This window comes from Homarus americanus, unplaced genomic scaffold (genome assembly GCF_018991925.1).
Source record: "Homarus americanus isolate GMGI-L3 unplaced genomic scaffold, GMGI_Hamer_2.0 scaffold37032, whole genome shotgun sequence".
NCBI lineage: Eukaryota > Metazoa > Arthropoda > Malacostraca > Decapoda > Nephropidae > Homarus > Homarus americanus.
In genome coordinates, this window is record NW_024731852.1 from 4,391,757 (window position 1) to 4,415,689 (window position 23,933).

Below are 23,933 nucleotides of genomic sequence, written 5' to 3' on the forward strand. Positions count from 1 at the left end.
ACAACAGTATAATTGAAAACACATGCAAAAGAACTTTGCATATTAGCTACTTAGTTGTTTTAGAAAGTATGGTAGTACTGTAGTTTTTTTTTGGGAGGGGGTGACTTTTCCTTGACCTTCAAGAAGAAACTTACACTTTCATATGCTTTAATGTTTTAACCACAGAAGCACACTACTGTTCAAAGAGTTGTTAGCTGTTGCAAAGTTAGAGGAAGATGAAGAAAATCAGGTTAGGTTGACCTGCCTAGCTCTGTATGTGGAATACCTGGTGACATTCCTCAACATGAAGGGAAGAGATATCCAACACATGAAAGTCAAAGATAAGAACTTGCAAGGGTGCCCACCAATGATTAAGCGCCACATTTTGGATGAGTATACCCACAACCACCTCAATAAGAGGTAAGAAGTTGCCATTATGTTATGAAAATATTTGTTTTATGTATACCATATTTGCTGTATATCCTCAGCTCAAATTATTATCTCCTTTGTTGTTAATGCTTATTTTTTTATAATACAATAAATAATTGGAATTATAGATGGTAGTGTAGGAAACACAACTAAGAGATGGAGCTTTATTCCTGATGTTTCATCACAAGATCTTTTCAAAGGAAAACACTTGCACACACAAAAAGCCACTCCATATTTTTGGGCCTTCAGCCAGTTACTGTATATGAGTACCAGCCCTGACCCTTTGCCTGGCCTCAACTGTAGCAACTTTAGACCAATTTTTATTCATTCTTGTTCACCCCACAATGATATGTCTTTCTTGCCAGGGTACGTTCAAGCCAGAATGAAGACCGTGCTATGTGTTGTGCTATGGTGTTGTCTTTGATAGCTAGTAAATACCAGCTGTCACTCAGCACTCTTCTTAGCTCACTGATGGTCACTCGAGACAAGTAAGTTAATACCACTCAGCACTCTTCTTCACTCACTAACTCTCAGAAATGAAATTTGTTGTTTTCATTGAAGGGAAGACTCATCATGCCATTTATAGTTGGTATACTTTATTTGGGTAAAATGGGAATTGTAATGAATAAGGTTTTCAGTGAAAGTGATATACCAGAGTCCAAAGAAGAAATGGACATCTTCTTGAATGAATTTGGGATATATGAAATAGGAAGTGCACTTCAGAAGTTAAAGAACCGGAAGGTCCCTGAACCTCATGGAATAACAGGTGAAATGCTCAAAGCTGATACAAATATTACAGCTAGAGCTCTGTTGGATTCATCTAACAAAACCTGGAACACTGAGAAGAAACAGAATTGGGAGTAATTGTTAAGGTCCCCCAAAAAGGAGGATTTAAGAGACTGTAGAAACTGGAGGAGCTTCACCTTGAATGGGATTATACCCAATTACTTTAGCCTCCTATTATTTAATAGGAGAAACTACATGATGAATAAGCTCTCTTTAGAAAATCCCATGGTTTTAGCAATCAAAATTTCGGCTAAGACACATAATCCAACAAATTGTGAACATCGCATACCAGTACTCATAAATTTTGTAGAGTTTGAAAAGGCATTTGTATGTGCATTGCTTTACTTTGTGGGGGATTAGAGATGCACAGAAATAAAATCAATATCAAGTTATTGTGGGTGGTCAGCTTTCACCAGAATTCAAGGTGGAAAGCATAGTTCACTGTCCTCATGAATTAAGAGAAACCATTAAGAGATAAACATGAGGGAATTGATTCGGTTTACAGTAAACACCTTACAGACTTGTACTAGGCAGATGATATTCTACTCATGAGCAAGAATATTCAAAAGATGCAGGAACTAACAGAAAGCTGGGAGTAAATGGAAGGAAGGTTGGACTGAATGTAAACATTCAGAAAACCTAGGTCCTGTGAAGTGAACAGGCTTAGTAAGTGCATTTCCTTCTGAACTGGCACAGGACCAAGGATACTGACAAGTTTAAATATCTTAGAACAGTTGTATGAAATTCTGAACCCTTAGTTGTAAAATTCTCAGAGACTGCAGAAGATAAACCAAACTATATGCTAACTTCAGTATGGAAGTCTTCATACAGATGAAATTTTGATTGTATATGGCTCTGGTTAAAACTTTACATACCCTGTACTCATTTACAGGAAAGAGTCATGGTTTTACAATGAGACTGTCTTCAGATGATTCCGTGTGTTTAAAAACAAAGCTCTCACGAGAAATCTTGGAGTTAAATGGCAAGACTGGTTATGGAATGATGTTATTAGAGACATTACCAGCATACCTTACAGAGATGAAAACTTAATGAGAGATAATTGGAGATGGATGGGTCATGTGCTTTGTATGGAAAATGAAAGAATTGACAAGGAGGCTGTAAGATGGTGGAAACCAAAAGAAGTGGACTGCATCATACCTGGTTAAAAACAATGAAAAACACCGGAATGTAAATAACTGAAAAGACAGAAATGGTTAGCAAATTCTGTTGAAAGCAGTAAGGAATTGGGAAAATTATATTGAGATTGGAGGACTAACGGAATGAAGTAATGTACTGTACTGCACTGTACTATATTTTAAATTAAACTGACTGAAGCAGCTTACTTTGGATTGGAATTGATGGAATTACTATTTATTTTAATTAAATGAAGAACATGTTCACAAAATACAAATTTGCATTCTTAAATTTACTAGCCACCTCTTTAAAATTTTGCCCTCAAATGTTCATAATTACGCCTGGAGGAGCTACCGCTGTGTTGATTTACATAAGAAACCATAAAAGTTATAGAAATATAATTTCAATGCTTGAATATAATGTCATAAAATATAATATTAAACTATTAAATAAGAAATGAAAAGTGGGGAGTGAATTGTGTGGGAGGTATGGTGGTTGGCTGGTGGACTGAGCATTTCTCACCTTTCCCAGCGCTCAACACCCCTCCATGTCCGACCTCCTTACTACAATAATATGCAATTTTAACATAATTCCCATTTTTTTAGGTTCATTTGGTAGCAAGTTAATGAAACATTTTCATAAAGTAATCACTTTTCAGGAAAAAATCCCCTTTCAACCCCAGATGAGTTTGTCTGATACAGTATTAAATTCCTGGTTCTTTGTCGACATAGTGTAGTTACAGCCAGCATGGCATCTAGCTATTTCCATGTTGGAGTATTAGTGTTACCCACATGAAATTATGATATGGGAGGGAGCTGTTTATGTAATGTAGAAACACTTTTTGTACAGTATGTATACAGTATAGTCTCCGGTTTATGCGGTCAATTAAACCCATGGAGGTCGCGTGGAGAAACACGTAAACGAAATAACAGAACATATGGGATTAATTGAAATAGAGACTGGGCCGACCCCAGACTACCCTTTTCCGACACAATACGTCGTTGTAGTAAAAATAACGTCTTAATTTTATGATGGTATGCACACACAATTAATATTTAAGAGAAATATCAATAATATTAGGTTTTTTAACACTTACATTAGAAGAAGAGATGGCTGGGCACGGGGATGGGGGCTGGTTCTGAGGCAGGGCAGATTATTGGCCCTCACCTGTATCACTGTATCACCTGTCACTCTCCACACAGGGCTTGCAGGGCCTCTTTGTCAAACCCCTGAAAGTCCATATCCTCACTATCACTGACTTGGGCTGGCTGTGGCGGGTGGCGGGTGAAAAACTCAGTAATGTTTTTGTTGACTGAGGTCGACCTTGTGCGCCTCTTGTCTCGCGCCGCTTCCATAAATGATGGAATGTACCGCATAACTAATAATTGCCGGTCTGGCCAGGTGCCGCGTAAAGGAAATCCGCGTAAATCGAGACTATACTATACTGTATACATTTTTTGTTTTTTAATGTACAATATTGTGTATGATGTTTACTGTTAAAGAAGTTTTGGAACAGTTTATGAGTATTTTTTGGCCTCTGAACCAAACTAACTACAGTATTGCCATTTAAATCAGTCAAACTAATTCACGGTGTCTTCCAGTACCTGACCTGCAATTTATCAAGACTCCACTCAACTAATTTAATTTCCTTGTACAGTTAATAAAAATTACTATCAATGCTGAAAACCATTATAAATATGGAAATTGAGTTACATCTCATTTGCGATGTGGTCTCCATATTTTTCCAAGGTTTTGATTCTAATCCTTTATATGTTAGTGCAGTAGAAATTTTTACACTGGACCTGCAGGCTACTGTAGATAGATAAGCATACTGTACTAACTGTAGCATAATTCCAGTACTGTGACACTTTTTCCACATAAAACTTTTTGTACCTAACCAACTCGTAAGAAAATTTACAAATACTGTAAATTAGTTAATAAGTTATGAACACACAAACTACTTCAGCACACACCCACAGTACACCAACACACATAGTACACCCACATACACAGTACACCAACACACAGAGTACACCCACACACAGAGTACACCCACACCCACAGTACACCAACACACATAGTACACCATAGTACCCACATACATTACAACACACAAGTACACCCACACCCACAGTACACCAACACACAAGTACACCCCACACACAGTACACATAGTACCCACACACAGTACACCCACATACACAGTACACCAACACACAGTCCACCACACCCACATACACAGTGCAACAAGTACACCCTGCAAAGTACACACATACACAGTACACCCAACACACAGTACACCAACACACACAGTACCAACACACAGTACACACATACACAGACACACAGAGTACACCCACATACACAGTACACCAACACACACAGTACACCAACATCACACAGTACACAACACACAGCACACCCACATACACAATACACTAACACACACAGTACACCAACACACATAGTACCAACATACACAGTACACCAACACACACAGTACACCAACACACAGCACACACATACACAATACACCAACACACAAGTACACCAACACACACAATTACACCAACACTTGTGCACCAACACACAGCACACCCACACACACAGTACACAACACACAATGCACCAACACACAGGTACACAACACACACAGTGCACATGCACAGTGCACCAACACACCAGCACACACCCACATACACAATACACCAACACCATAGTACACCAACATACAGTACACTAACAACACACATAGTACACCCCACACAGTACACCAACACACAGGTACACCCACACACACAGTGCAACACACAAGTCCCACATACACAGTACACCAACACACAGGTGCACCCACACAGTACACCAACACATAGTGCACATACACAGTGCACCCACATACAGTACACCCACATACACAGAACACCCACACATAGCACACCCACATACACAGTACACCAACACACACACAGTACACCCACATACATGGTACATTGTGCCCACATACAGTCCCAACACACATAAATCCCACATACACAGTGCACCAACACACACAATTACACAACACACAGCACACCCACATACAATACACTAACACTGCAAGTGCACCCACATACACAGCACACAACACACAAGTACACCCACATACACAGTACACCACACACACACAGTGCACACATACACAGGCACAACACACACAGTACACCCACATACACAGTACACCAACACACAGTGCCCACATACACAAGTGCACCCCACGCCACAGTACACCCAACACACAGTGCACCCACATACAGTACACCCACACACACAGTACACCCCACATCACAGTACACCCACACACACACAGTGCACCCCACACACAGTACACCCACACACACAGTACACCAACACACACAGTACACCCACATACACAGTACACCAACACACACAGTACACCCACATACACAGTACACCAACACACATGGTACTTTATAACACATACAGTACACCAACACACATGGTACTTTATAACACAGTACTCTACTCCAAAACACATGGCACTGTACAATACTCTAAAATACACAGTACATTGTACTCCAACGTAAGTGGTACAGGAAATCCTCAATACAGTATACAATCGGGTTGTATTCCTGAAAAACCAATTGTTAAGTGAACATTTTTTACCGTGGTGTAATTGGGGTTACATTCCAGAAGTCAGTCAATCTCTATATAGTATTTAATCTTCTCATGCATACACTTTCATTTTATTCCTATTACACAATGTAGCCAGAATTTACTTGTCATATAATTTTTCTAATTTAATTATTTAATTTCTAGGCTTAATACTCTGATGAAGGTAGTTGGAGCAACTTATGTAACTGCAAAGAACTCCTATGTACTCAAGATACCATTAGCTAAACTTGCCAAACCATTCAAGAAGGGTGGACCTAAAAAAAGGAAATGAGGCAAGTGATTAAGAGCTTTATTTTCTTTAATGAAAAAAAATTATTGTCTTGTTTCATGTAGCTTTGTTTCACTTATATGTAGGTTTGTTTTTGTGCAATTGTTAAATTAGGGAATACAGCCTGTATATCCCTGTAACTTTTGTCAGTGATTCACTGTTACGTAGTTTGTAATTCAGAAAAACACATGACCTTTCCTATTTGCTCACATGTGGCACTGGTACACTCCGTAAAAAAACTACCGTACGGGTGGGGTCCAATGATTTTCCAACTGAACATTCCTGTTGTCTTGCGAGGGTTGGTAGTCCTGAATGTGAGACATTTCTTACTTACTTTTGGCAGGCCGAAATTAGCTATTTCATTGACAATACTGTATTGAATTACTTTGTTACAATTTACTGGAGAATGTCAGTACAGTGGTCCCTCGGTTAACGAAGGGTTCGATTAACGAATTACCTCCCATAAGGATCTTCAATTCGGTTAACGAACAAAACTTCGATTAACAAAATCCTTACGACAAACACGTTTTGTTGTGAGCATCAGCTGATGGGCTAGTCTGCCAATTCAGTAATCTGTTCTATGTTTACATTCGTTTCCAGTGGAGTAAATATCAAGAACGTTGAGCTCTTTATTATTTTTACATTAAAATTATTGGTCATTCTGAAATTTAGTTAACATATTGATAATATATCGTGCAGTGCAGTGTTGATTTAAATAAAATAATCTTGAATTACACCAAGTGAACTTAAAATTTTATTGGTGAAATGACGGCATCAAGCATGGGTCCCCTGAAAGGTGATTTCTCCTCCATTCCCACTTCTCTTCTCCCTTCTCCACCCCCTTTTCTAATTCCCAACATGATCATCAACCAGGAACCTTCTACATACACACCTCAAAGTAAGTGTTCTTTACGGCATTTTGTTTATACTTTGTATGTACTTTTCTGTGAGCTGGAACCAATTACCCAATATCCCATTGAAACAATGGATTCGGTTTACGAAATTTTCGGTTAACGAACGATCTTCTGGAACGAATTATGTTCATTAACCGAGGGACCACTGTATATAGAGATAAGTTAAACTGTATCTTATATTAAATGTTCCACACACTGTGAACCACAGTAACCATGGAAGTGGATGAGTTGCCATATAGGAATACATTATATGTTTGGCAGAATTGGTGGATATAGTAAAGGTATAAGATTATTTTGAAACTGAATTTCGAATCTGTATTTCTACTTCACTTTGGGCTAATGCCACATTGTCATTCTTTATTCGTATTGGAAAATATACCATGCTGTTCTGAAACATCTGAATAGTTCCACAGTTTCGCATGCCATCATAATGGAACCTGGCCCAACGATGTTTACCATACGGTCGATAATTCCGGAAAGCTTAGTATTGGGTTTCGTTTCAGAGTGCCGATCACTTGATTCGAGCACGTGTGGCCGAACCCATACATGCGCAGGGCTACCAATGCGATGAATGCCTCAGGTGCCTCTTTTGAAACACTTTGTTTGTAGTGTCAGTTTGTTTCGCACATGAATTGTAACGGTAGTTTTTTACCAAGTGTACAAGGAGTCTTGCAGGTAACTTTACCTGGCTGATCTCCAAAGAACTGTTATTTATTATTTTAGAGGCTCTTGAATTGAAAGTTTCTTGTAAAGTAAAAACCCACATAGGAGTGGAAAGTAGCCATAAAATGTTGATGACAATAAAGACAGGAAAATAATTAAGCCAAAATCTTGTTAATCAGTTATGAGAGAAGTGAGATCTTACTGGAGAACATTATATTTTTTCAGTGAGTATATTAAGACACCATGGTGCACTAAACCAAGTTAAAAAATTACTGTATATCACATTTACAATAAATTCCTATAAACACCCATAGTTACCTTGCTTCAGTAATATAAATGTTTCTCAGTATTTCATCATGACTAAGTGTTAGAATCACTTATTTATTACTCTTTTCAGGCAAACAGAAAGGTAACTCATGAATTTATTCATTACAGGTCCAATTTAAAATTCCAGTCTGCTCGGTGAAACACCTTAATTGCTTGAGGAAAGGGAAAAAATGTATCATATTTTTGCCTTTATTTAAATGTATACAATATTTATAAAACCTCTGCCAAAAAAAATAATGTTATTTTAATGTTACACTATCACCATGAAAAATAAAGCAAATAGTAACCTCATCAGTTTTATTAAAATCAAAACCAATAGTAATGAGCAAGATCAGAAGATCAACTCAAACTTAACTTTGTCTTTATATTAAAGGTAAATAACTCATTACATCATAAAAAAATAATTTGACAATTGCATTTTACATATAGCAATAGAATGAGTATGAAAAGGTCATGAAATTAGTTAAATCACAAGATTCAATCAGATATGACAAATAATCATGTCATTAGTTTCAAAAGACAGGTATTTGACTAGATATATACTGCTATGCCGTAGAAAGTGATGGCTTTCTAACTATACAATATCGACAAAGGATATATATATATTTTATTTAGTTTTTTTTTTACATTTTATAATTAATTACAAAAGTGCATCTACAACCTTTTGTGCCTGTATAAGAGATTGGGATTTCTTGCTACAAATTTCACTTGAATCTGATGATCACCCGAACAATTGCAGTATCATTTTTATATGAAATTGAAATGTGTAGAGAATCGTTTCCCCTCACTCTTCAGTGGTTTTGATGCACTATTTACAATGACACTAACAATAAAACTTTGTTGCTGGTAAGTAAACAAGTCTAAATTATGGGTTTATATGCCCCTGGACAGCAGGTTAGGAAACAAATATTTCTTTGGAGTACTACAGTAGATCAACCATTTGGGAGGAGAGAAAACAAAAGAAAGGCAGAAAATTACTTATTGATAATGGAAGAATCTTTTCACTCTAGGGGTCGTATCATATACCAATACTTTTGTTTGTATAATTGGAGTGTATATGGTACAACGGACCCCAGTCTTAAAGGGTTAAGCAGATGAAGTATTCTCTACCCCAAAGAGTGTAGCTTTCTGCTAAATTACAATCATCAGCAACTTATAGATTTCACACAAACATCATGACATATATGTGTATCTGTACATTGAACTGTACGAGCTTTGTACTAACTAGAACTGAAGCAAATTACATGAAATTTACTTCCAATGAAAATTTTGGTACAATAATAAGCTTCAGTTGCTATTTTGGAACATTTGCCTCCAGGTGTGTTGTTACCCCCCTATAGTGCCTCCCTTGTTCATGTGACATCTTAGACTACTTGTGTGTCTAGGAAAATTACTGGTAGAGCTGTTTCTAGGAAACAGCCCTACCGGGTATCAATCAGTTCCCTAACCAAAATTAGTGTGACATTGCCACATGAGTAAGGGAGGCACAAAAGGGGGTAACAACACACCTGGAGGTGACTGTACATTATACTTGCAATAGGAATTGAAAATTGAAAGTACAGGATATATATATATATATATATATATTCAAAATGCAATTTCTTTCAATAAGTAAGGACTTTCTGAAGTACACACTTAGCCTAAAAAGGAAGCTTATATGGAATAGTGAATTACATGTTGCTGAAATATATTTGCTCCTTCAGAGACTGGAGAATTTGGGTTACAGTATTACATTAATTTAACTGCATAACTATTGTCTTACAATTTCACATGGGACAAAGTTAAAATAAAGGAATACTGTAATGTACCAAAAAGACAATGTAACATTCCAAAAGATAATCATCAGATCCTCAACCAACCTTACAAGTACAACATGATGAAAAATATCTGCGAGGTATCCCAAACTCCTGTACACACATAAAGGGTCATAATTTGATGTTCCACACAAGTTATAATTTATTTAACAATGTAGCTCCTTATATAGTAATGTTTATGGAAATCTAAATATTTTATTTGGAATGACTAACCATAGATATTTTACGAAGAGCAAAAAGGTGGAAAATAAAAATATAATGTTATTTATATCATGTACTGTCAGGGCAAAAGTTTGCCTAAAGCAGTGAAAAGGTGTCACAGGAATGAGTCTCTGAACTTACATACCTTGACTGTCATCTGGTGCATGCTTAGTGTTTTATCTCATTTGGGGTCAAACTGCATCACACAAACTTTTAAACCTGACTGTAGATACAGAATTTTGCATGAAAAGTTTGTTATAACCAACTGATGCAAAATGAAACCAATGAAAACTTGTATTCCTATTACCTGTATCAAAATATATCATAGAAAGACCTCTAGTAGTGAAGATCATAAAAATCTTCATTGTGAAAGACGTGTACAGTAATGTATTATAAGTAATACATTATTATATTGTGTCACAGACCACAAAGATACTACTTTACCCACTTCAAAACTATGTATTCTGACCATTACCCAACAAATCCTTTCATTCAAATGTAGGTCAACAGATATAAGGCATTACAACTCAAAATACAGGTAATACAAATTGTACACTGATATAACCTACGGAGTACCGGTTCAAAACAGAAATAATAAATTGATACAAACTGTCAAATTCAGACAATAAAAATGAGAGTATTTTACATAATAGAGGTGCTATGAGCTACTCTGAAAGGCATATCAGTTGGCACATGAGTTGTGGTATGACAGGTAAAGCATAAACATGCTAGTTGATGAAACATTTGTTTTAATGTTGCATGACACAATATAATGGTAATGCAGTGTAAAAGTACCAATCAGTGCGAGGTGAAAAATGATGCTGTAGCTGCCAGTCCCAACCCAATTGCTGTCCATGTAAGGTATCGCCATGCCTTGTTTTCTAAATCATCTTCAACAGGAAACTCCTCACAAATTTTTTTCTGTATGGGATAAGAAAAGGATATTACTAAAAATGATTTGTTTAATTAGCTGTATTTACAAAAGTTAATTGCATTGCAGAAATCTTGGTTACTTTACAAAATAGCCCATAAAGGTTATTTTAAATTTTGCTTGTTTGAAGAGCCATATGTTAACAAATATAACAAAAGATGGTGGAGAAAAAAAAATTGGTTGAAAATAGCTCACAAAATCTTTGAACTTAAATAATATAGAAATTATTGAACAATGAGAACCAAAACGGCAAAGTTCAATATAATTTCTAAATAATCGCACTTTCAAATATTCATTCCTTAATCTACAACACCTCTATCGTAATTCAGGAACACCCGGGTTATGGTCCAAAGGACCCAAAATCTAATTCTCCATAATAACAATGTAATTATGAGAGGCTAGGTTCAGAAATGCCTCGCAAAACCTCAATTAATTAAATATCATATCAAATAACATGAAGACTATTGCTGCTTAACCCTTCTGCTGCATTTCGCACACTTGCCATTTTATTCTGATTACCGCCAGACGATTTTATTCAGCTTAGGGTAACCACTCACAGCCAAAGGGTTTAAGGCAGATAGTTAAATTAAATTAATTTTAGTGTTTTCTCCAAAAACTCAGCAAGTGCTGTAATTACTGTACCATCATCCTGCAATCATTAGCCAATGCAAACAATATCAGTCACTCTCTACTGTGCAATAAGCACTCGGACTTAGGAAATTTTAGGGTTTTTTATTAGTAAGTGTGACTATCTTGGTTACTGGTGATTAGTATACAGTACTGTATACTATAGCTACAGTACAGGCACATGTACCAAGCAAAAATATATATAACAGCATATTTCATCTCTGATAACTCGACTAGTGAGCTTTAGCCAATGTAGACTGAAATGGTCACCAACTACAGTACTATGCATTGGAACACTAACATTGTTTTATATTGGTAACAGAATATTGACTGGTAAATACCACATACAGTATTTAATGTACTAATATTCACAGAAATAGTTTTTCCTGTCTGCTTCATTGATATTTAGTTTTCACTATATAAATATTAAATAGTTCATAAATCTGAGGCAATGTTCATATACAGTGCAGTACTGCTGGTTAGGTTCTAAGAGGCTTGTTTATAACTGAACAGTAACCAACTTTTATTCTGTTACTGTACATTAAGTGCTACATGCCTTAGATACAGAAAGCAAAGAAGATAAATGATTACTGTACTATTTATGTACAGTAACTTATTAACTGAACTATAGTAATATTGTTCAATATTACTGTAGTATACTGTACTGTAAAAAAAATGCAACAAAACCTAGAAACCTCAAGTAACCTACCTTTTTTACCAAATTAAAACTTTGTTAAACAAACAATTTACTGTTTTTAGCATACTTTTTCAGGGAATCAAACCCAATTTGTCTTCAAACATTAGATAACAACTCATGAGTGTAAACACCAGTGCTACCAGTCAGATATTTTTAGTATGTACTGTATGTAATTTTGTGCTTATTTTAACCATTTTCAATGTTAATTTAAGTTGGCTTGTTTTTATATATATATACTGGTATTTATATATTTTATTGTTTACTTTGAATTTATTGAAATATTAACGAGTGCCCAGGAAAAAAAAAACATTCATCAGACCTGAATAGTAATTTAATTATTACAGTACAAGTTTCCTAAAGTAATATTTAAGAACAGTTGCTCAGGTTATCCAGCCACCCAAAGAAATATCCCTATATAAGATCATTTCTTATTTCAAGATTAAAGCAAATTGGCTGGAGAAATGGCACTTTCTGTACTAAAGTTTTTGTCCCTGGTTTTTTCTCATAAATACTGAGATGCCACTGTCACAACTCACTTTGACACTATGTTGTGGGTGACAAATGCAAACTTTACACATTTTAAAGGTAACATTAACTTTTTCTAGTGTATCACTTAACACCACCTCCTGCGATAAGTACCTAAACCCTTTAGAGGACAATGGTGCTCATTGGTATTTTCTTCTGGCTAATGACCAATGATTTTATTCAGCTGAGAGAAACCCCTGCCCTCTAAAGGATTTGCTGTCCAATAGCTCTATAAGATTAATCATTAAAATTTACGATAAGAGCTTTGAAGGGTAATAAGGGAAGAGTGTATCACATGTTAACTGAGAACTCAAGGAATTTTTTCCAAAGATTAATACTTTCTGACCTCGTGAAAACCCCAAAAAGTGTGGTGTATTTGAAATTTGAAATAAAATATACAGTATGTACTTGTGATCTCTATATAAGAACATAAGAATGGAGGAAACTGCAGCAGGCCTATTGACCTATACTGCGCAATCCCATTACACCAAACCCCTATTGCTCATATATCCAGCATATTTGAGTTAATGATGATGTTTGGTAACTTGTTCCACTCATCCACTAGTCTATTTCCAAACCAATGTTTACCTATTTCACGCCTTAATCTAAATTTGCCTAATTTAAAACCATTGTTACGAGTTCGCTACTGGTTGGATAGTTTGAGTACCTTTGTTATATCACCTTGTTCAGCCCCGACTTCCATTTATACTCCTCAATCATATCACCCCTCACTCTACGTCTCTCAAAGGAGGGCAAATTAAGATGCTTTAACCTGCCTCTGTACTCAAGGTTCTTAATGCCCGGGATAAGTCTTGTCAATTTCCTCCGAATTCTTTCTAGGGATTCTATACCTATTCTGTAGTAGTGACCAGAACTGAACCGCGTAATCCAAGTGAGGTCTCACAAGCACACGATATAGTTTTAGGATGACCTCGCTAATCTTGTAACTAACACTCCTTTGTATGAACCCAAGTACTTTGTTAGCCTTGTTTCGAGCAAATACACTTTGTTCACTTTGTTTAAGATTCCTACTTATAAGTACAGTACTCCCTCTTTATCGACGGATTTTTTATCGACGGTTTCGATTATCGACGGATTTTAATAAGCCTCAATCATCACACTTGTATATACTGTACACTGTATTGTTTACTGTAAGGACCGATGTTCACTTCAATAAATGAAATCGTAAGTTTGCTAGTATTTTTGTCCACTTATTATATTATTATTTATACACTATTATTTAAGGTTATGTGTAAAGGAAATGCATTAATGCTTAAAGGTACATTTATTCAACATATGCTAATAATAGTTAGAAAAATTACGTAACCATCACGGTATCGACGGCCGTCTACAGAACGTAACCCCCGTCGATAAAGAGGGAGTACTGTACTCCTAAATCTTTCTCAGTTGGATTTCTCTATAACATCATTGTTCATCTGGTATCTGGTTTCTCTGTTTACATCTCCTAGACTAAGTACAGTGTACTTTACTTTTGTCCACATTAAATTTCATCTGCCATTTTTCAGACCATTCAAGAAGCACAGCTACACGCTACCTCTTGGCAACACCATCTTTAATGTTTACATTGCCAAGCACTTCAATTCATACCTCCACACACATGAATTACCAAGTTTATAAAATTTTTGTAATGATAAAAAGATTTTTTTTTACTTTCTTACTACAAGCATTATTTACATTTGACCATTTATGTATACCATGTGCATTATTTGACACGAAAATCTGGAGAGCTCATTTTATAAATGGGATGGGCTCCTTGATAACCATTCATTAGGTGAATTTTCATATCTCGAATAACATACAGTATGGGGAAAATCGGGTTCAGTTCCACAATGACAAGAATAGGTAAAGGTGGAGCAGACGGCTAACACCAGGAGTTGCTCGCTTTCGTTCATTCATTTTTTCCACATGTTCGTTGGATGACAGTAAGTACTAAAATTTATATGACAATGCACATAACCTAATAGGACCTTCCTAATCCTAACCTTACCTAACTTCCGAGCCGGGAAGCATGGACCCCTGGCATATTAAGCAGAAAGAATTTACTTTGACATCTCGTACCAACGGAAGCAACCATCTTGATGCGTAATGAGTTAATTCTACGTTTTTTATGGACATGAGAGTACAATCGGTTGTTACATTGAAACACAGATATCTTCTTCACTGTCAATTCTCTGCTACATTTTAAAAATATGCACATCTTGCCAACTAGTCGATGTTGCCATACGAACTCCTAAAAGAGAGTCTGCATCCTCAACAAGCACAGAAAACTTGTGATAGGTTACAAAACACGAAGAACAATAAGTATACAAACATACAATGCACTTGTTAACCAATGCTACTTGTAAGGTATTAGAAATAAATCAAAACCTATAATATGGGTCTCGTTTCCAACAATATGATCATTATTTATAAATTGAATAGGTTTAAGACCCTATTGCACAGAAAGAACAAAATATATGGGATAGTGAAGGCTTAAAAATATAAAGACATTCAAGCCTATATTTAAGGTAGTACAACCCTCACTATGAGGCTCTTTCGTTAAATGACAATTTAAGCAAGACTGAAATCGGAGTTTATTTGTTGACGATCTGAGGACAACACTCAACGACAGGCCAGAATTGTCAGCGGTATATTTACGGTAAATAGTAAAATTCTTTGTGTACAAATTTAGTGTCATATGATTTTTTTTTTTTGCCGTGACTTTACCCTGCAATTTTCTCATTCTTCATGCCCTGCCTACTACAGGTGATTTATGGTTGTAGATAAAGAAAGGATATATTTTATTTAAAAAATTACTTATAATTAAGGTATTAGTGCACACAACTTTCCTACCCCAAATCTATTATCATATTCGAAAAAAGACGTCTAATTTTAAGATAATTTTCTTCTATTACATTACCCTTGCAAACGTATAATAACGGAGATAGCGCATGCCAAATCTTTCTCTATTTTCTTCCATTAATATTCCGCCATTATCACCTACCCGACCTCACACTAAGCGTGTTTCCTTCATAAATCGCCATGCGCATGTGTTCCCGTACACGTCATATGGCTAATCAAAATCTTTTTTTAGAGGGGGGGGGGGGTCACCAATTAAAATGTATTGTGGTTTAATTTGTGGTATTTTTTGCCCAATCAGAATCGATTGTGATTTTAGGTCTCATATTTTGAAATTCAAATTCATTTCCGACCATGGAAGTCTGTGATGGGTGTCACTTCAATTATATAAGAACAGAACATAAGAAAATATGGAGTCTGCAATAGGCCGGTTGGCCTGTGCATGGCAGCTCCTGTCGAGAGTTACTACCACTCTATCATCCATGAATCTATCCAGCCTCCTTTTGAAACTTTCCAGCGTTCCAGCACTTACTACAAAGTTGCTAAGCTTGTTCCACTCGTCCACCACCCTATTTGTAAACCAGTTCCTTCCTATCTCCCTCCTAAACCTAAACTTATCCAACTTAAATCCATTGTTCCGAGTCCGATCCTGCTCGGATATTATAAGAACTTTATCTATATCACCTATATTGATTCCTTTCACCCACTTGAATACTTCTATCATATCTCCCCGCACTCTTTGTCTTTCAAGGGAATGAAAGTTTAGTTTCTTTAACCTATCCTGATATGGAAGGTTTCTAAGTCCCGGAATCATTTTCATCATTCTTCGATGCACCGACTCTAGTGAATTGATATCCATTCTATAATAAGGGCACCAGAACTGAACCGCAATCGAGGTGCGGCCTGACTAGCGCAAGATATAGTTGCAATAAGACCTCTGCACTCTTGTTACTTACACTTCTAGATATAAAACCCAATACTCTGTTTGCCTTATTTCGAACATTAAAGCACTGTTTTCTAGGCCGTAAGTCCGGGCTTACAAGTACCCCTAGGTCTCTTTCACAAGCCGACTTCTCTAGGTTGATGTTAAGGCTGTATACATTGTCAGTATTTGTTCTTCCAATATTAAGTACGCTACACTTGCTGGTGTTGAATTTCATTTGCCATTTTTCAGACCACCCCTGCAGTTTATTTAGATCCTCCTGTAATGCATTTGCATCCTGCCCTGAATTAATCTGCCGCCCTATTTTGGTGTCATCTGCAAACTTGCTTATGTCACTGCTGATATGGAGTTGATTGCACGTTTTGGGGGAAAAAAGAACAAGCTATATAAATTTTTAGATCTCATGGTGTTCTCCCGACCTCAGTAAAGTGTTTTAAGTGTAAGAACGAATGTAAATATCAAGACCAATAAGGTAAGAAATAAGTGATTCCATATGGTGACGGTTCGGTTTTTGTTTTTTGTATTTTTTATATTGGCTTGGGCATGATTTGTATCGGAAAACGCCCCACCCAAACCCCAGATAACTAAAAAAAATTGGCAAATTTACCATAATTAAATTAAAAATTTGTATAGATTTATGAATTAATATCATCCAAAACACAACTGTGAAAATATGAACGAAATATAAAAATGTTCAGGTGTGAACCATCTCTTACACCTTTCACTTAGTATAGCATTTATAAATATTACCAAAATCAAATAATTGAAGATTGGTTTCTGTGAATTTTGTCAAAGGGGTAGAAGCCATGACCTACTTAGCATTTTCAAAATAAACTCCTACAATCTTTCCTTGTGCCACCGCCCATTTACTTTTAATACTTAAAATTAATCAATATATAATTCAAATGAAAATTTACCACTGTTAAGCCATTAGTCATTTAACTTCAATATTCACTATTCCGTAAACTTAATAAGAATAAATATGAACTTACCCATCCACCAACGCTCCTTACATACGGCACTACAACATTGCTGGCATACTTTCCCATAAACATGGCTATCTTGACACAGAAATCTTCCATATTTTTTTCTTTACAGTACAAGGCCAACTGTCCACCAAAGGCGTAGAGGGCCACTATCCTTCCCCAGGTGATAACCTGTCTGTCCCCCTCAAAGAGTTCGTTGGCCACAGCAACAAAGGAAACGTATCCAGTTTCCATAGTTATGTCTAATCTTCTCATCATTCCTTTCAGCAGTATTTCATGTTTCTGCATCATCGTTCTCACACACCTCAACAACGTCTGTTCTACTTTATCGTCAGTTCTGCCATTCTTTTTTCCAATTATGGTATATACGATGAACTCCGCGAGGGTCTCTGCCTGGTATTCCATTTGGTCTCTCTCTCGGTTTGAACTTTCATTATCACTCTGGCTACATCTTTCAGGCCGGGTCTCGTCATTTTCAACATCGGAGACCGCATGGGCGCCCGCTTCAGGCTGGCTGTCATTGTCACTTGTACTACAACTACTAGTACTATCACCCACTTCCGTCTCTGTTCCTGCTCGGCTGGCCAGATCCTCACACCTCAGCCCTGGTGCGCTCACAGATGGCGAGTGGAAACCTTCATCTGTGTCTATATCACAGTTCCCTTTTAGGCCCACAGTCAGACTATCTTTGTTCTCTATAGGAGCCATCGCATAGGCTGATAGAGAAGGTCACACGACTGGGAGCGTTGCTGTGATTCCTTTCTCGACTCTTGGTATCTCGTGTGACTGTGTCTGTCTGTCTGCCCACTGACTGACGACTGTTTCCGAGCCGGGGTTCGGCAGGACTCGGCTCCGTGTGACGTCACTACCCGGCCAACTCCCAGCCCTCATTGAGTGGCTCGCCAGGCGCAGCAGCTGATTGGCGAGTGATGAAATCATTCAGCTTTGTGCAAAACACACGTAAGAGCAATAATACTGCTGATTAAGAACTTGAAATCAACTTTATGGTCCAGGCTTAGAATATCTAGCTTACCCACATTGTTAGGTGTCCATAAAAAAATGCACCAGGGGTGGGAAGGCAACAGCCATGGTGGAGAAAATATTAGGATTGAAGAATGTGATGCATTCTTTTGTAAAAAAAACAATGAAATTATTAGTAAATACTCATTAGATTTCTGAAACTTAAGAGAAAATTATATTACATTCGTAGGTCTATTATGATAAGGCACGTTTGTACTTCATTTGTTGGTGGTGGGTTAAAAAAGTGCAACATTTTATGTCCACCACATTCATATGCAACACTCACCCGTAATACTCGTTTTCTATGTCTATTGATACTACCACTACACTACTACTATTACTACTACGTCACGCGACGGACCTTCATCGATCACATCGAATGTCTTCTTGATTTACTATTTGCTCCTCCACCACAACTAACTCTCCTACAAATTTTTACTTTTACTCTATGACTATTCCCAGTACTGTCTATTCTTTTCTATTACGATGTTGTTTCATCTGAGCTAATGAAGATTAGGGAACCTGCTTATTTCACAGTTTTCACCTGATGATTAAACACGATAACGCTAAATGAAAGGGGGGGGGCAGGGTTAGGTTATCACAGCATACAGTCAATGCTCTCCAACGGTGCACAACTTTGATGATTGACCGCCCAAGCGGCTAACAAGTCGAACAGTGGCAAAGAGGATAAAGTAAGAATACCTGAGCCCTGCATATAAACCCGGGAAGCCAGGGAAGGGTGTACGTAGTAACTAAAACGTCATAATACGATACCTAGAAAATATGCAGATTTATTGTTCAATCCTTATATATTATAGAAGGGAACGCGCAACGCAATAACGACGATGATATTACATGAGAACTGTTCTACCGTGTGGGCATATTACCCCAAGGCGCTTTCTGGGAATAACTTCGGCTGAGAAGGTTCTGAAGAAAAAAACATTCCGCGTTCCTCGCTTTCTTATCTATACGTTCGGCCAAACTAATTTCCCTTGACAACTCTTAAAGTACAACACTAATTTACAAATTTATCATTCAATTCTCAGATTCTAGAGTACATGGCAAATCTTGGTAAGGACATCTCTAGTATCATGACTGTAAGTTAATAAAAATTTAAAAAAACATTGAAAGAATAGAGAAAAGGAGACGCAAGAAACTGATAAATTTGGGAGGTGTGTCGATACCTGCAGTGGTCCACATTCCTGTCCGCATGTAAACACTGCCCACCACCAACGGTCCCCGGGCCCCTCGCCACCACCTCAGGCATTACCCTTATTTTTTCTTCATTCCATGGTAGATGAATGGCAGGAGCCTAGGGTCTGCATGTCTAATTAAGTATCGAGTAGTGACAGTGTCAGAACTACGAGTATGCCGCAGTGACATATTAAAGACTCCCAGAAACTCCAAACACTTAATTCTGGCCGTCATTAAGCCTAACCAGTAACTCCATGACCTAACTCCAAATATAGGTTGATAAATAGGGTGGAAACGTCAAGTGTTTTCCTTTGTCTAATTATTGTATCCTTATATTGATTATAACTATGCCCTCCCTCACTATACAAAGTGGACTTGATAATTTCACAATCTCTGTGTATATCAACGTGTCTAGTTTATATTGTACTCTGCACGGCGTACACTGACTGAAATATTACCATTACCAAATCTTGACTGGGTAGAAAGTGCACACACACACTGTTTTTAATAACACCAATTGACGACCTTCCCCAAATCCTGTTGCTACTGCTGTACTCAGTTTTTTTCATTAGAATGAATTTACCCTTGTTAGGTAAAAAAGAAAAAAAAAGACGCATGGAGGTTATTACGTCACGTTGCCATGAGTCATCCCAGCTGCCCACTCACCGCAGACTAACCAGTTTGGGTTGTGAAAAATATATCATGCTTTTCGGTGCACTTCAAAAGTTTTCGTGTAGATACTTAAATGCTTGTTGGTGAATACGTGGTGTTGCGATTTTAGTTGATTGGATTATGGAGCGAACAGGAGTTTTTGAGTGAGGACAGGTGTAGCGTAGTGTAGTGTAGTGTATGTGGCGGTCGACAGAGTTAAGAAGAAAACCCAAAAATTCAAGATGTGGGTTGGGTCAAATGATGAGCAGGACAGGAGGATGATGCAAGAGCCAGAAACCAATCAAAGATAGAATGTAGAAGGGCTGAAAAGGAGTTCCAGAGGCTGGTTGCATGCGAGGTCAAGTCAAACCCAAAGGCGTTTTACCGCTATGCAAAGTCGAAATTAAAAACGCGAGTAGGAGTATCAGACCTGAGGCTTGAAGATGGTAGTTACGCAGATTCTGACCAGGATAAAGCTGAGGCATTGAACAGCTTCTTTTCCTCGGTGTTCGCAAGAGAGGATGCGATTAACCTTCCTGCGTTTGAGGACAGACGGTTCGACACAGCACTGACCCACATTATATTATAAATAAACTGTCAAAGCTAAATGTCCATAACAGTCCCGGTCCTGACATGGTGCATCCTAGAGTGCTAAACCAGTTGAGCAACGAGCTTGCCGAGCCTCTGGAGATCCTGTTTCGTAAATACCTGGATGAACGAAAGGTCCCCAGTGAATGGAAAATGGCTTATGTGAGTCCTATCTTCAAGAAGGGCGATAGTCACTCCACGAACAACTATAAACCGGTGGGCTAATCCACGTAAAAAAAAAAATAATAATAAATAAATAAATAAATAAATAAATAAATATATATATATATATATATATATATATATATATATATATATATATATATATATATATATTTATTTTTTTTTTTATTTATTTATATATATATTTTATATATATATATATAATTTTTTTTTACAGGGGTTTATGTACATCAGTTTTGAGCTGACCATCACTAAGGTCAGTTGCTACACAAATTTATTTGTCAGTGGCCCAAGGTTATAAATGCTGTAAAAACCTTGGATCTAGATGCAGGATAGTTATTTAGTGGGTCCCCTATATTTTACCTGACCTGATTAGTCACGTCGCCCCCTTCTCTTAAGCTCCTCTGTGTGTGTAGGTGTAGGTGTGGGGATTAGTGGATGAAATCATTATGACCTGACCTCATGTTGAATAAGGTCACCCTGTATATTTAAGCCTCTCTCTGTCCATGCAATCCAGTTATCAAGATTTATCTTATCCACGTTTTCATTGTGGATATATATATATATATATATATATATATATATATATATATATATATATATATATATATATATATATATATATATATATATATATATATGTATGTGTGTGTGTGCAAATTGTCAACAAACATCACGAAGGACTAGAAGCAGGGACTGCAGGCAGTAGGAAATATCACCGCCATGATAGCGCCGGAATTCCCATCACTAAAGTGGCGCAATACTGTGACGTCACACCCTCCGACTGTCATTATTTTTCTGGTTAGCAAAAGCTTCACTAGGCTACTCCATTAAAAAAAAAAATAATAATAATAAGTGATGGGGGGGGGGCGGTGGGTTGCATGGGCAGACGCTGTTGCTCGTGTGTCTTTAGAGTGTTTGGAATGTGTGGGGTGTGTGGATACGTAGTGTGTGTAGGTTGGCGGAATTTGAATTTTTAATTTTACTTTTATCCTCTTCACCACTGATCGGCTCGTTAGCCGCTTGGGCGATCGGTCACGTCTCTATTACGCACTGTTGGCAATACTGGGCATGCACCGGCTCCTGAATGTACCTGAACCCGCTCCAGTGTTGGTCAAGTCTTGTCTAACAAATCTGCTAACGTTTTTTAGGAAAGTCTTCGAGGTAGTAGATAATGACGAAAATTACGATGTTATTTACTTAGACTTTAGCAAAGCATTTGACAGAGTACCACATCAGAGGCTTCTGAGAAAAATTAAGGCTCATGGTATCGAGGGTAAAGTTTTAAATTGGATAAAATCATGGCTCACCGATAGAACGCAGAGGGTCAGCGTAGATGGTGTTAAATCTGAGTGGGGCCGTGTAACCAGTGGGGTTCCCCAGGGGTCAGTACTAGGCCCACTCTTGTTCATAATCTACAATTCTACATAAACGATCTAGATACTGGGATCAGCAGTGACATAAGCAAGTTTGCGGATGACACCAAAATAGGGCTGCAGATTAATTCAGGGCAGGATGCAAATGCATTACAGGAGGATCTAAATAAACTGCAGGGGTGGTCTGAAAAATGGCAAATGAAATTCATCACCAGCAAGTGCAGCGTACTTAATATTGGAAGAACAAATACTGTCAATGTATGCAGCGAAGAATGAGTCGGTGCAGCGAATGACAAAAATGATTCCGGGACTTAGAAACCTTCCATATCAGGATAGGTCAAAGAAACTTAACTTGCATTCCCTAGAAAGACGAAGAATGCGGGGAGATATGATAGAAGTATTTAAGTGGGTGAAAGGAATCAATAAAGGGGATATAGATAAAGTTCTTATAATATCCGAGCAGGATAGGACTCGGAGCAACGGATTCAAGTTGGATAAGTTTAGGTTTAGGAGGGAGATAGGAAGAAACTGGTTCACAAATAGGATGGTGGACGAGTGGAACACGCTTAGCAACTTTGTAGTAAGTGCGGGAACTCTGGAAAGTTTCAAAAGGAGGCTAGATAGATTCATGGATGATAGAGAGTGGTAGTAACTCTCGACAGGAGCTGCCATGCACAGGCCAACCGGCCTATTGCAGACTCCTTATTTTCTTATGTTCTTAACAACATCAACATAGAGAAGTCGACTTGTGAAAGAGACCTAGGGATACTTGTAAGCCCGGACCTACGGCCTAGAAAATAGTGCTTTAATGTTCGAAATAAGGCAAACAGGGTATTGGGTTTTATATCTAGAAGTGTAAGTATTAAGAGTGCAGAGGTCTTATTGCAACTATATCTTGCGCTAGTCAGGCCGCACCTCGATTATGCGGTTCAGTTCTGGTGCCCTTATTATAGAATGGATATCAATTCACTAGAGTCGGTGCAGCGAAGAATGACGAAAATGATTCCGGGACTTAGAAACCTTCCATATCAGGATAGGTCAAAGAAACTAAATTTACATTCCCTAGAAAGACGAAGAGCGCGGGGAGATATGAGAGAAGTATTTAAGTGGGTGAAAGGAATCAATAAAGGGGATATAGATAAAGTTCTTATAATATCCGAGCAGGA

General features: G+C 37.4%; 2 protein-coding genes across 2 annotated transcripts in view; one reads left to right on the plus strand and one right to left on the minus strand.

Annotated features, from left to right (window-relative positions):
* LOC121867951 (DNA-directed RNA polymerase I subunit RPA49-like) overlaps positions 1 to 8,459 on the plus strand; it is a 30,674-nt gene extending 22,215 nt beyond the window's left edge. The window contains exons 6-9 of the mRNA XM_042368106.1: positions 166 to 399; positions 774 to 896; positions 6,145 to 6,272; positions 8,281 to 8,459. Coding sequence (XP_042224040.1) covers positions 166 to 399; positions 774 to 896; positions 6,145 to 6,271 — 484 coding nt within the window. The 3' untranslated portion in view covers position 6,272; positions 8,281 to 8,459. The remainder of the gene's footprint in view (positions 1 to 165; positions 400 to 773; positions 897 to 6,144; positions 6,273 to 8,280) is intronic.
* Positions 8,348 to 18,608, minus strand: LOC121867952. The gene is made up of 2 exons (XM_042368107.1): positions 17,762 to 18,608; positions 8,348 to 11,108 (listed from the first exon to the last, which is right to left on the minus strand). The coding sequence occupies exons 1-2, from the start codon at positions 18,461 to 18,463 to the stop codon at positions 10,986 to 10,988; spliced, it is 825 nt and encodes a 274-aa protein (XP_042224041.1). The 5' UTR covers positions 18,464 to 18,608; the 3' UTR covers positions 8,348 to 10,985.
* Positions 18,609 to 23,933: the final 5,325 nt, after the last annotated feature.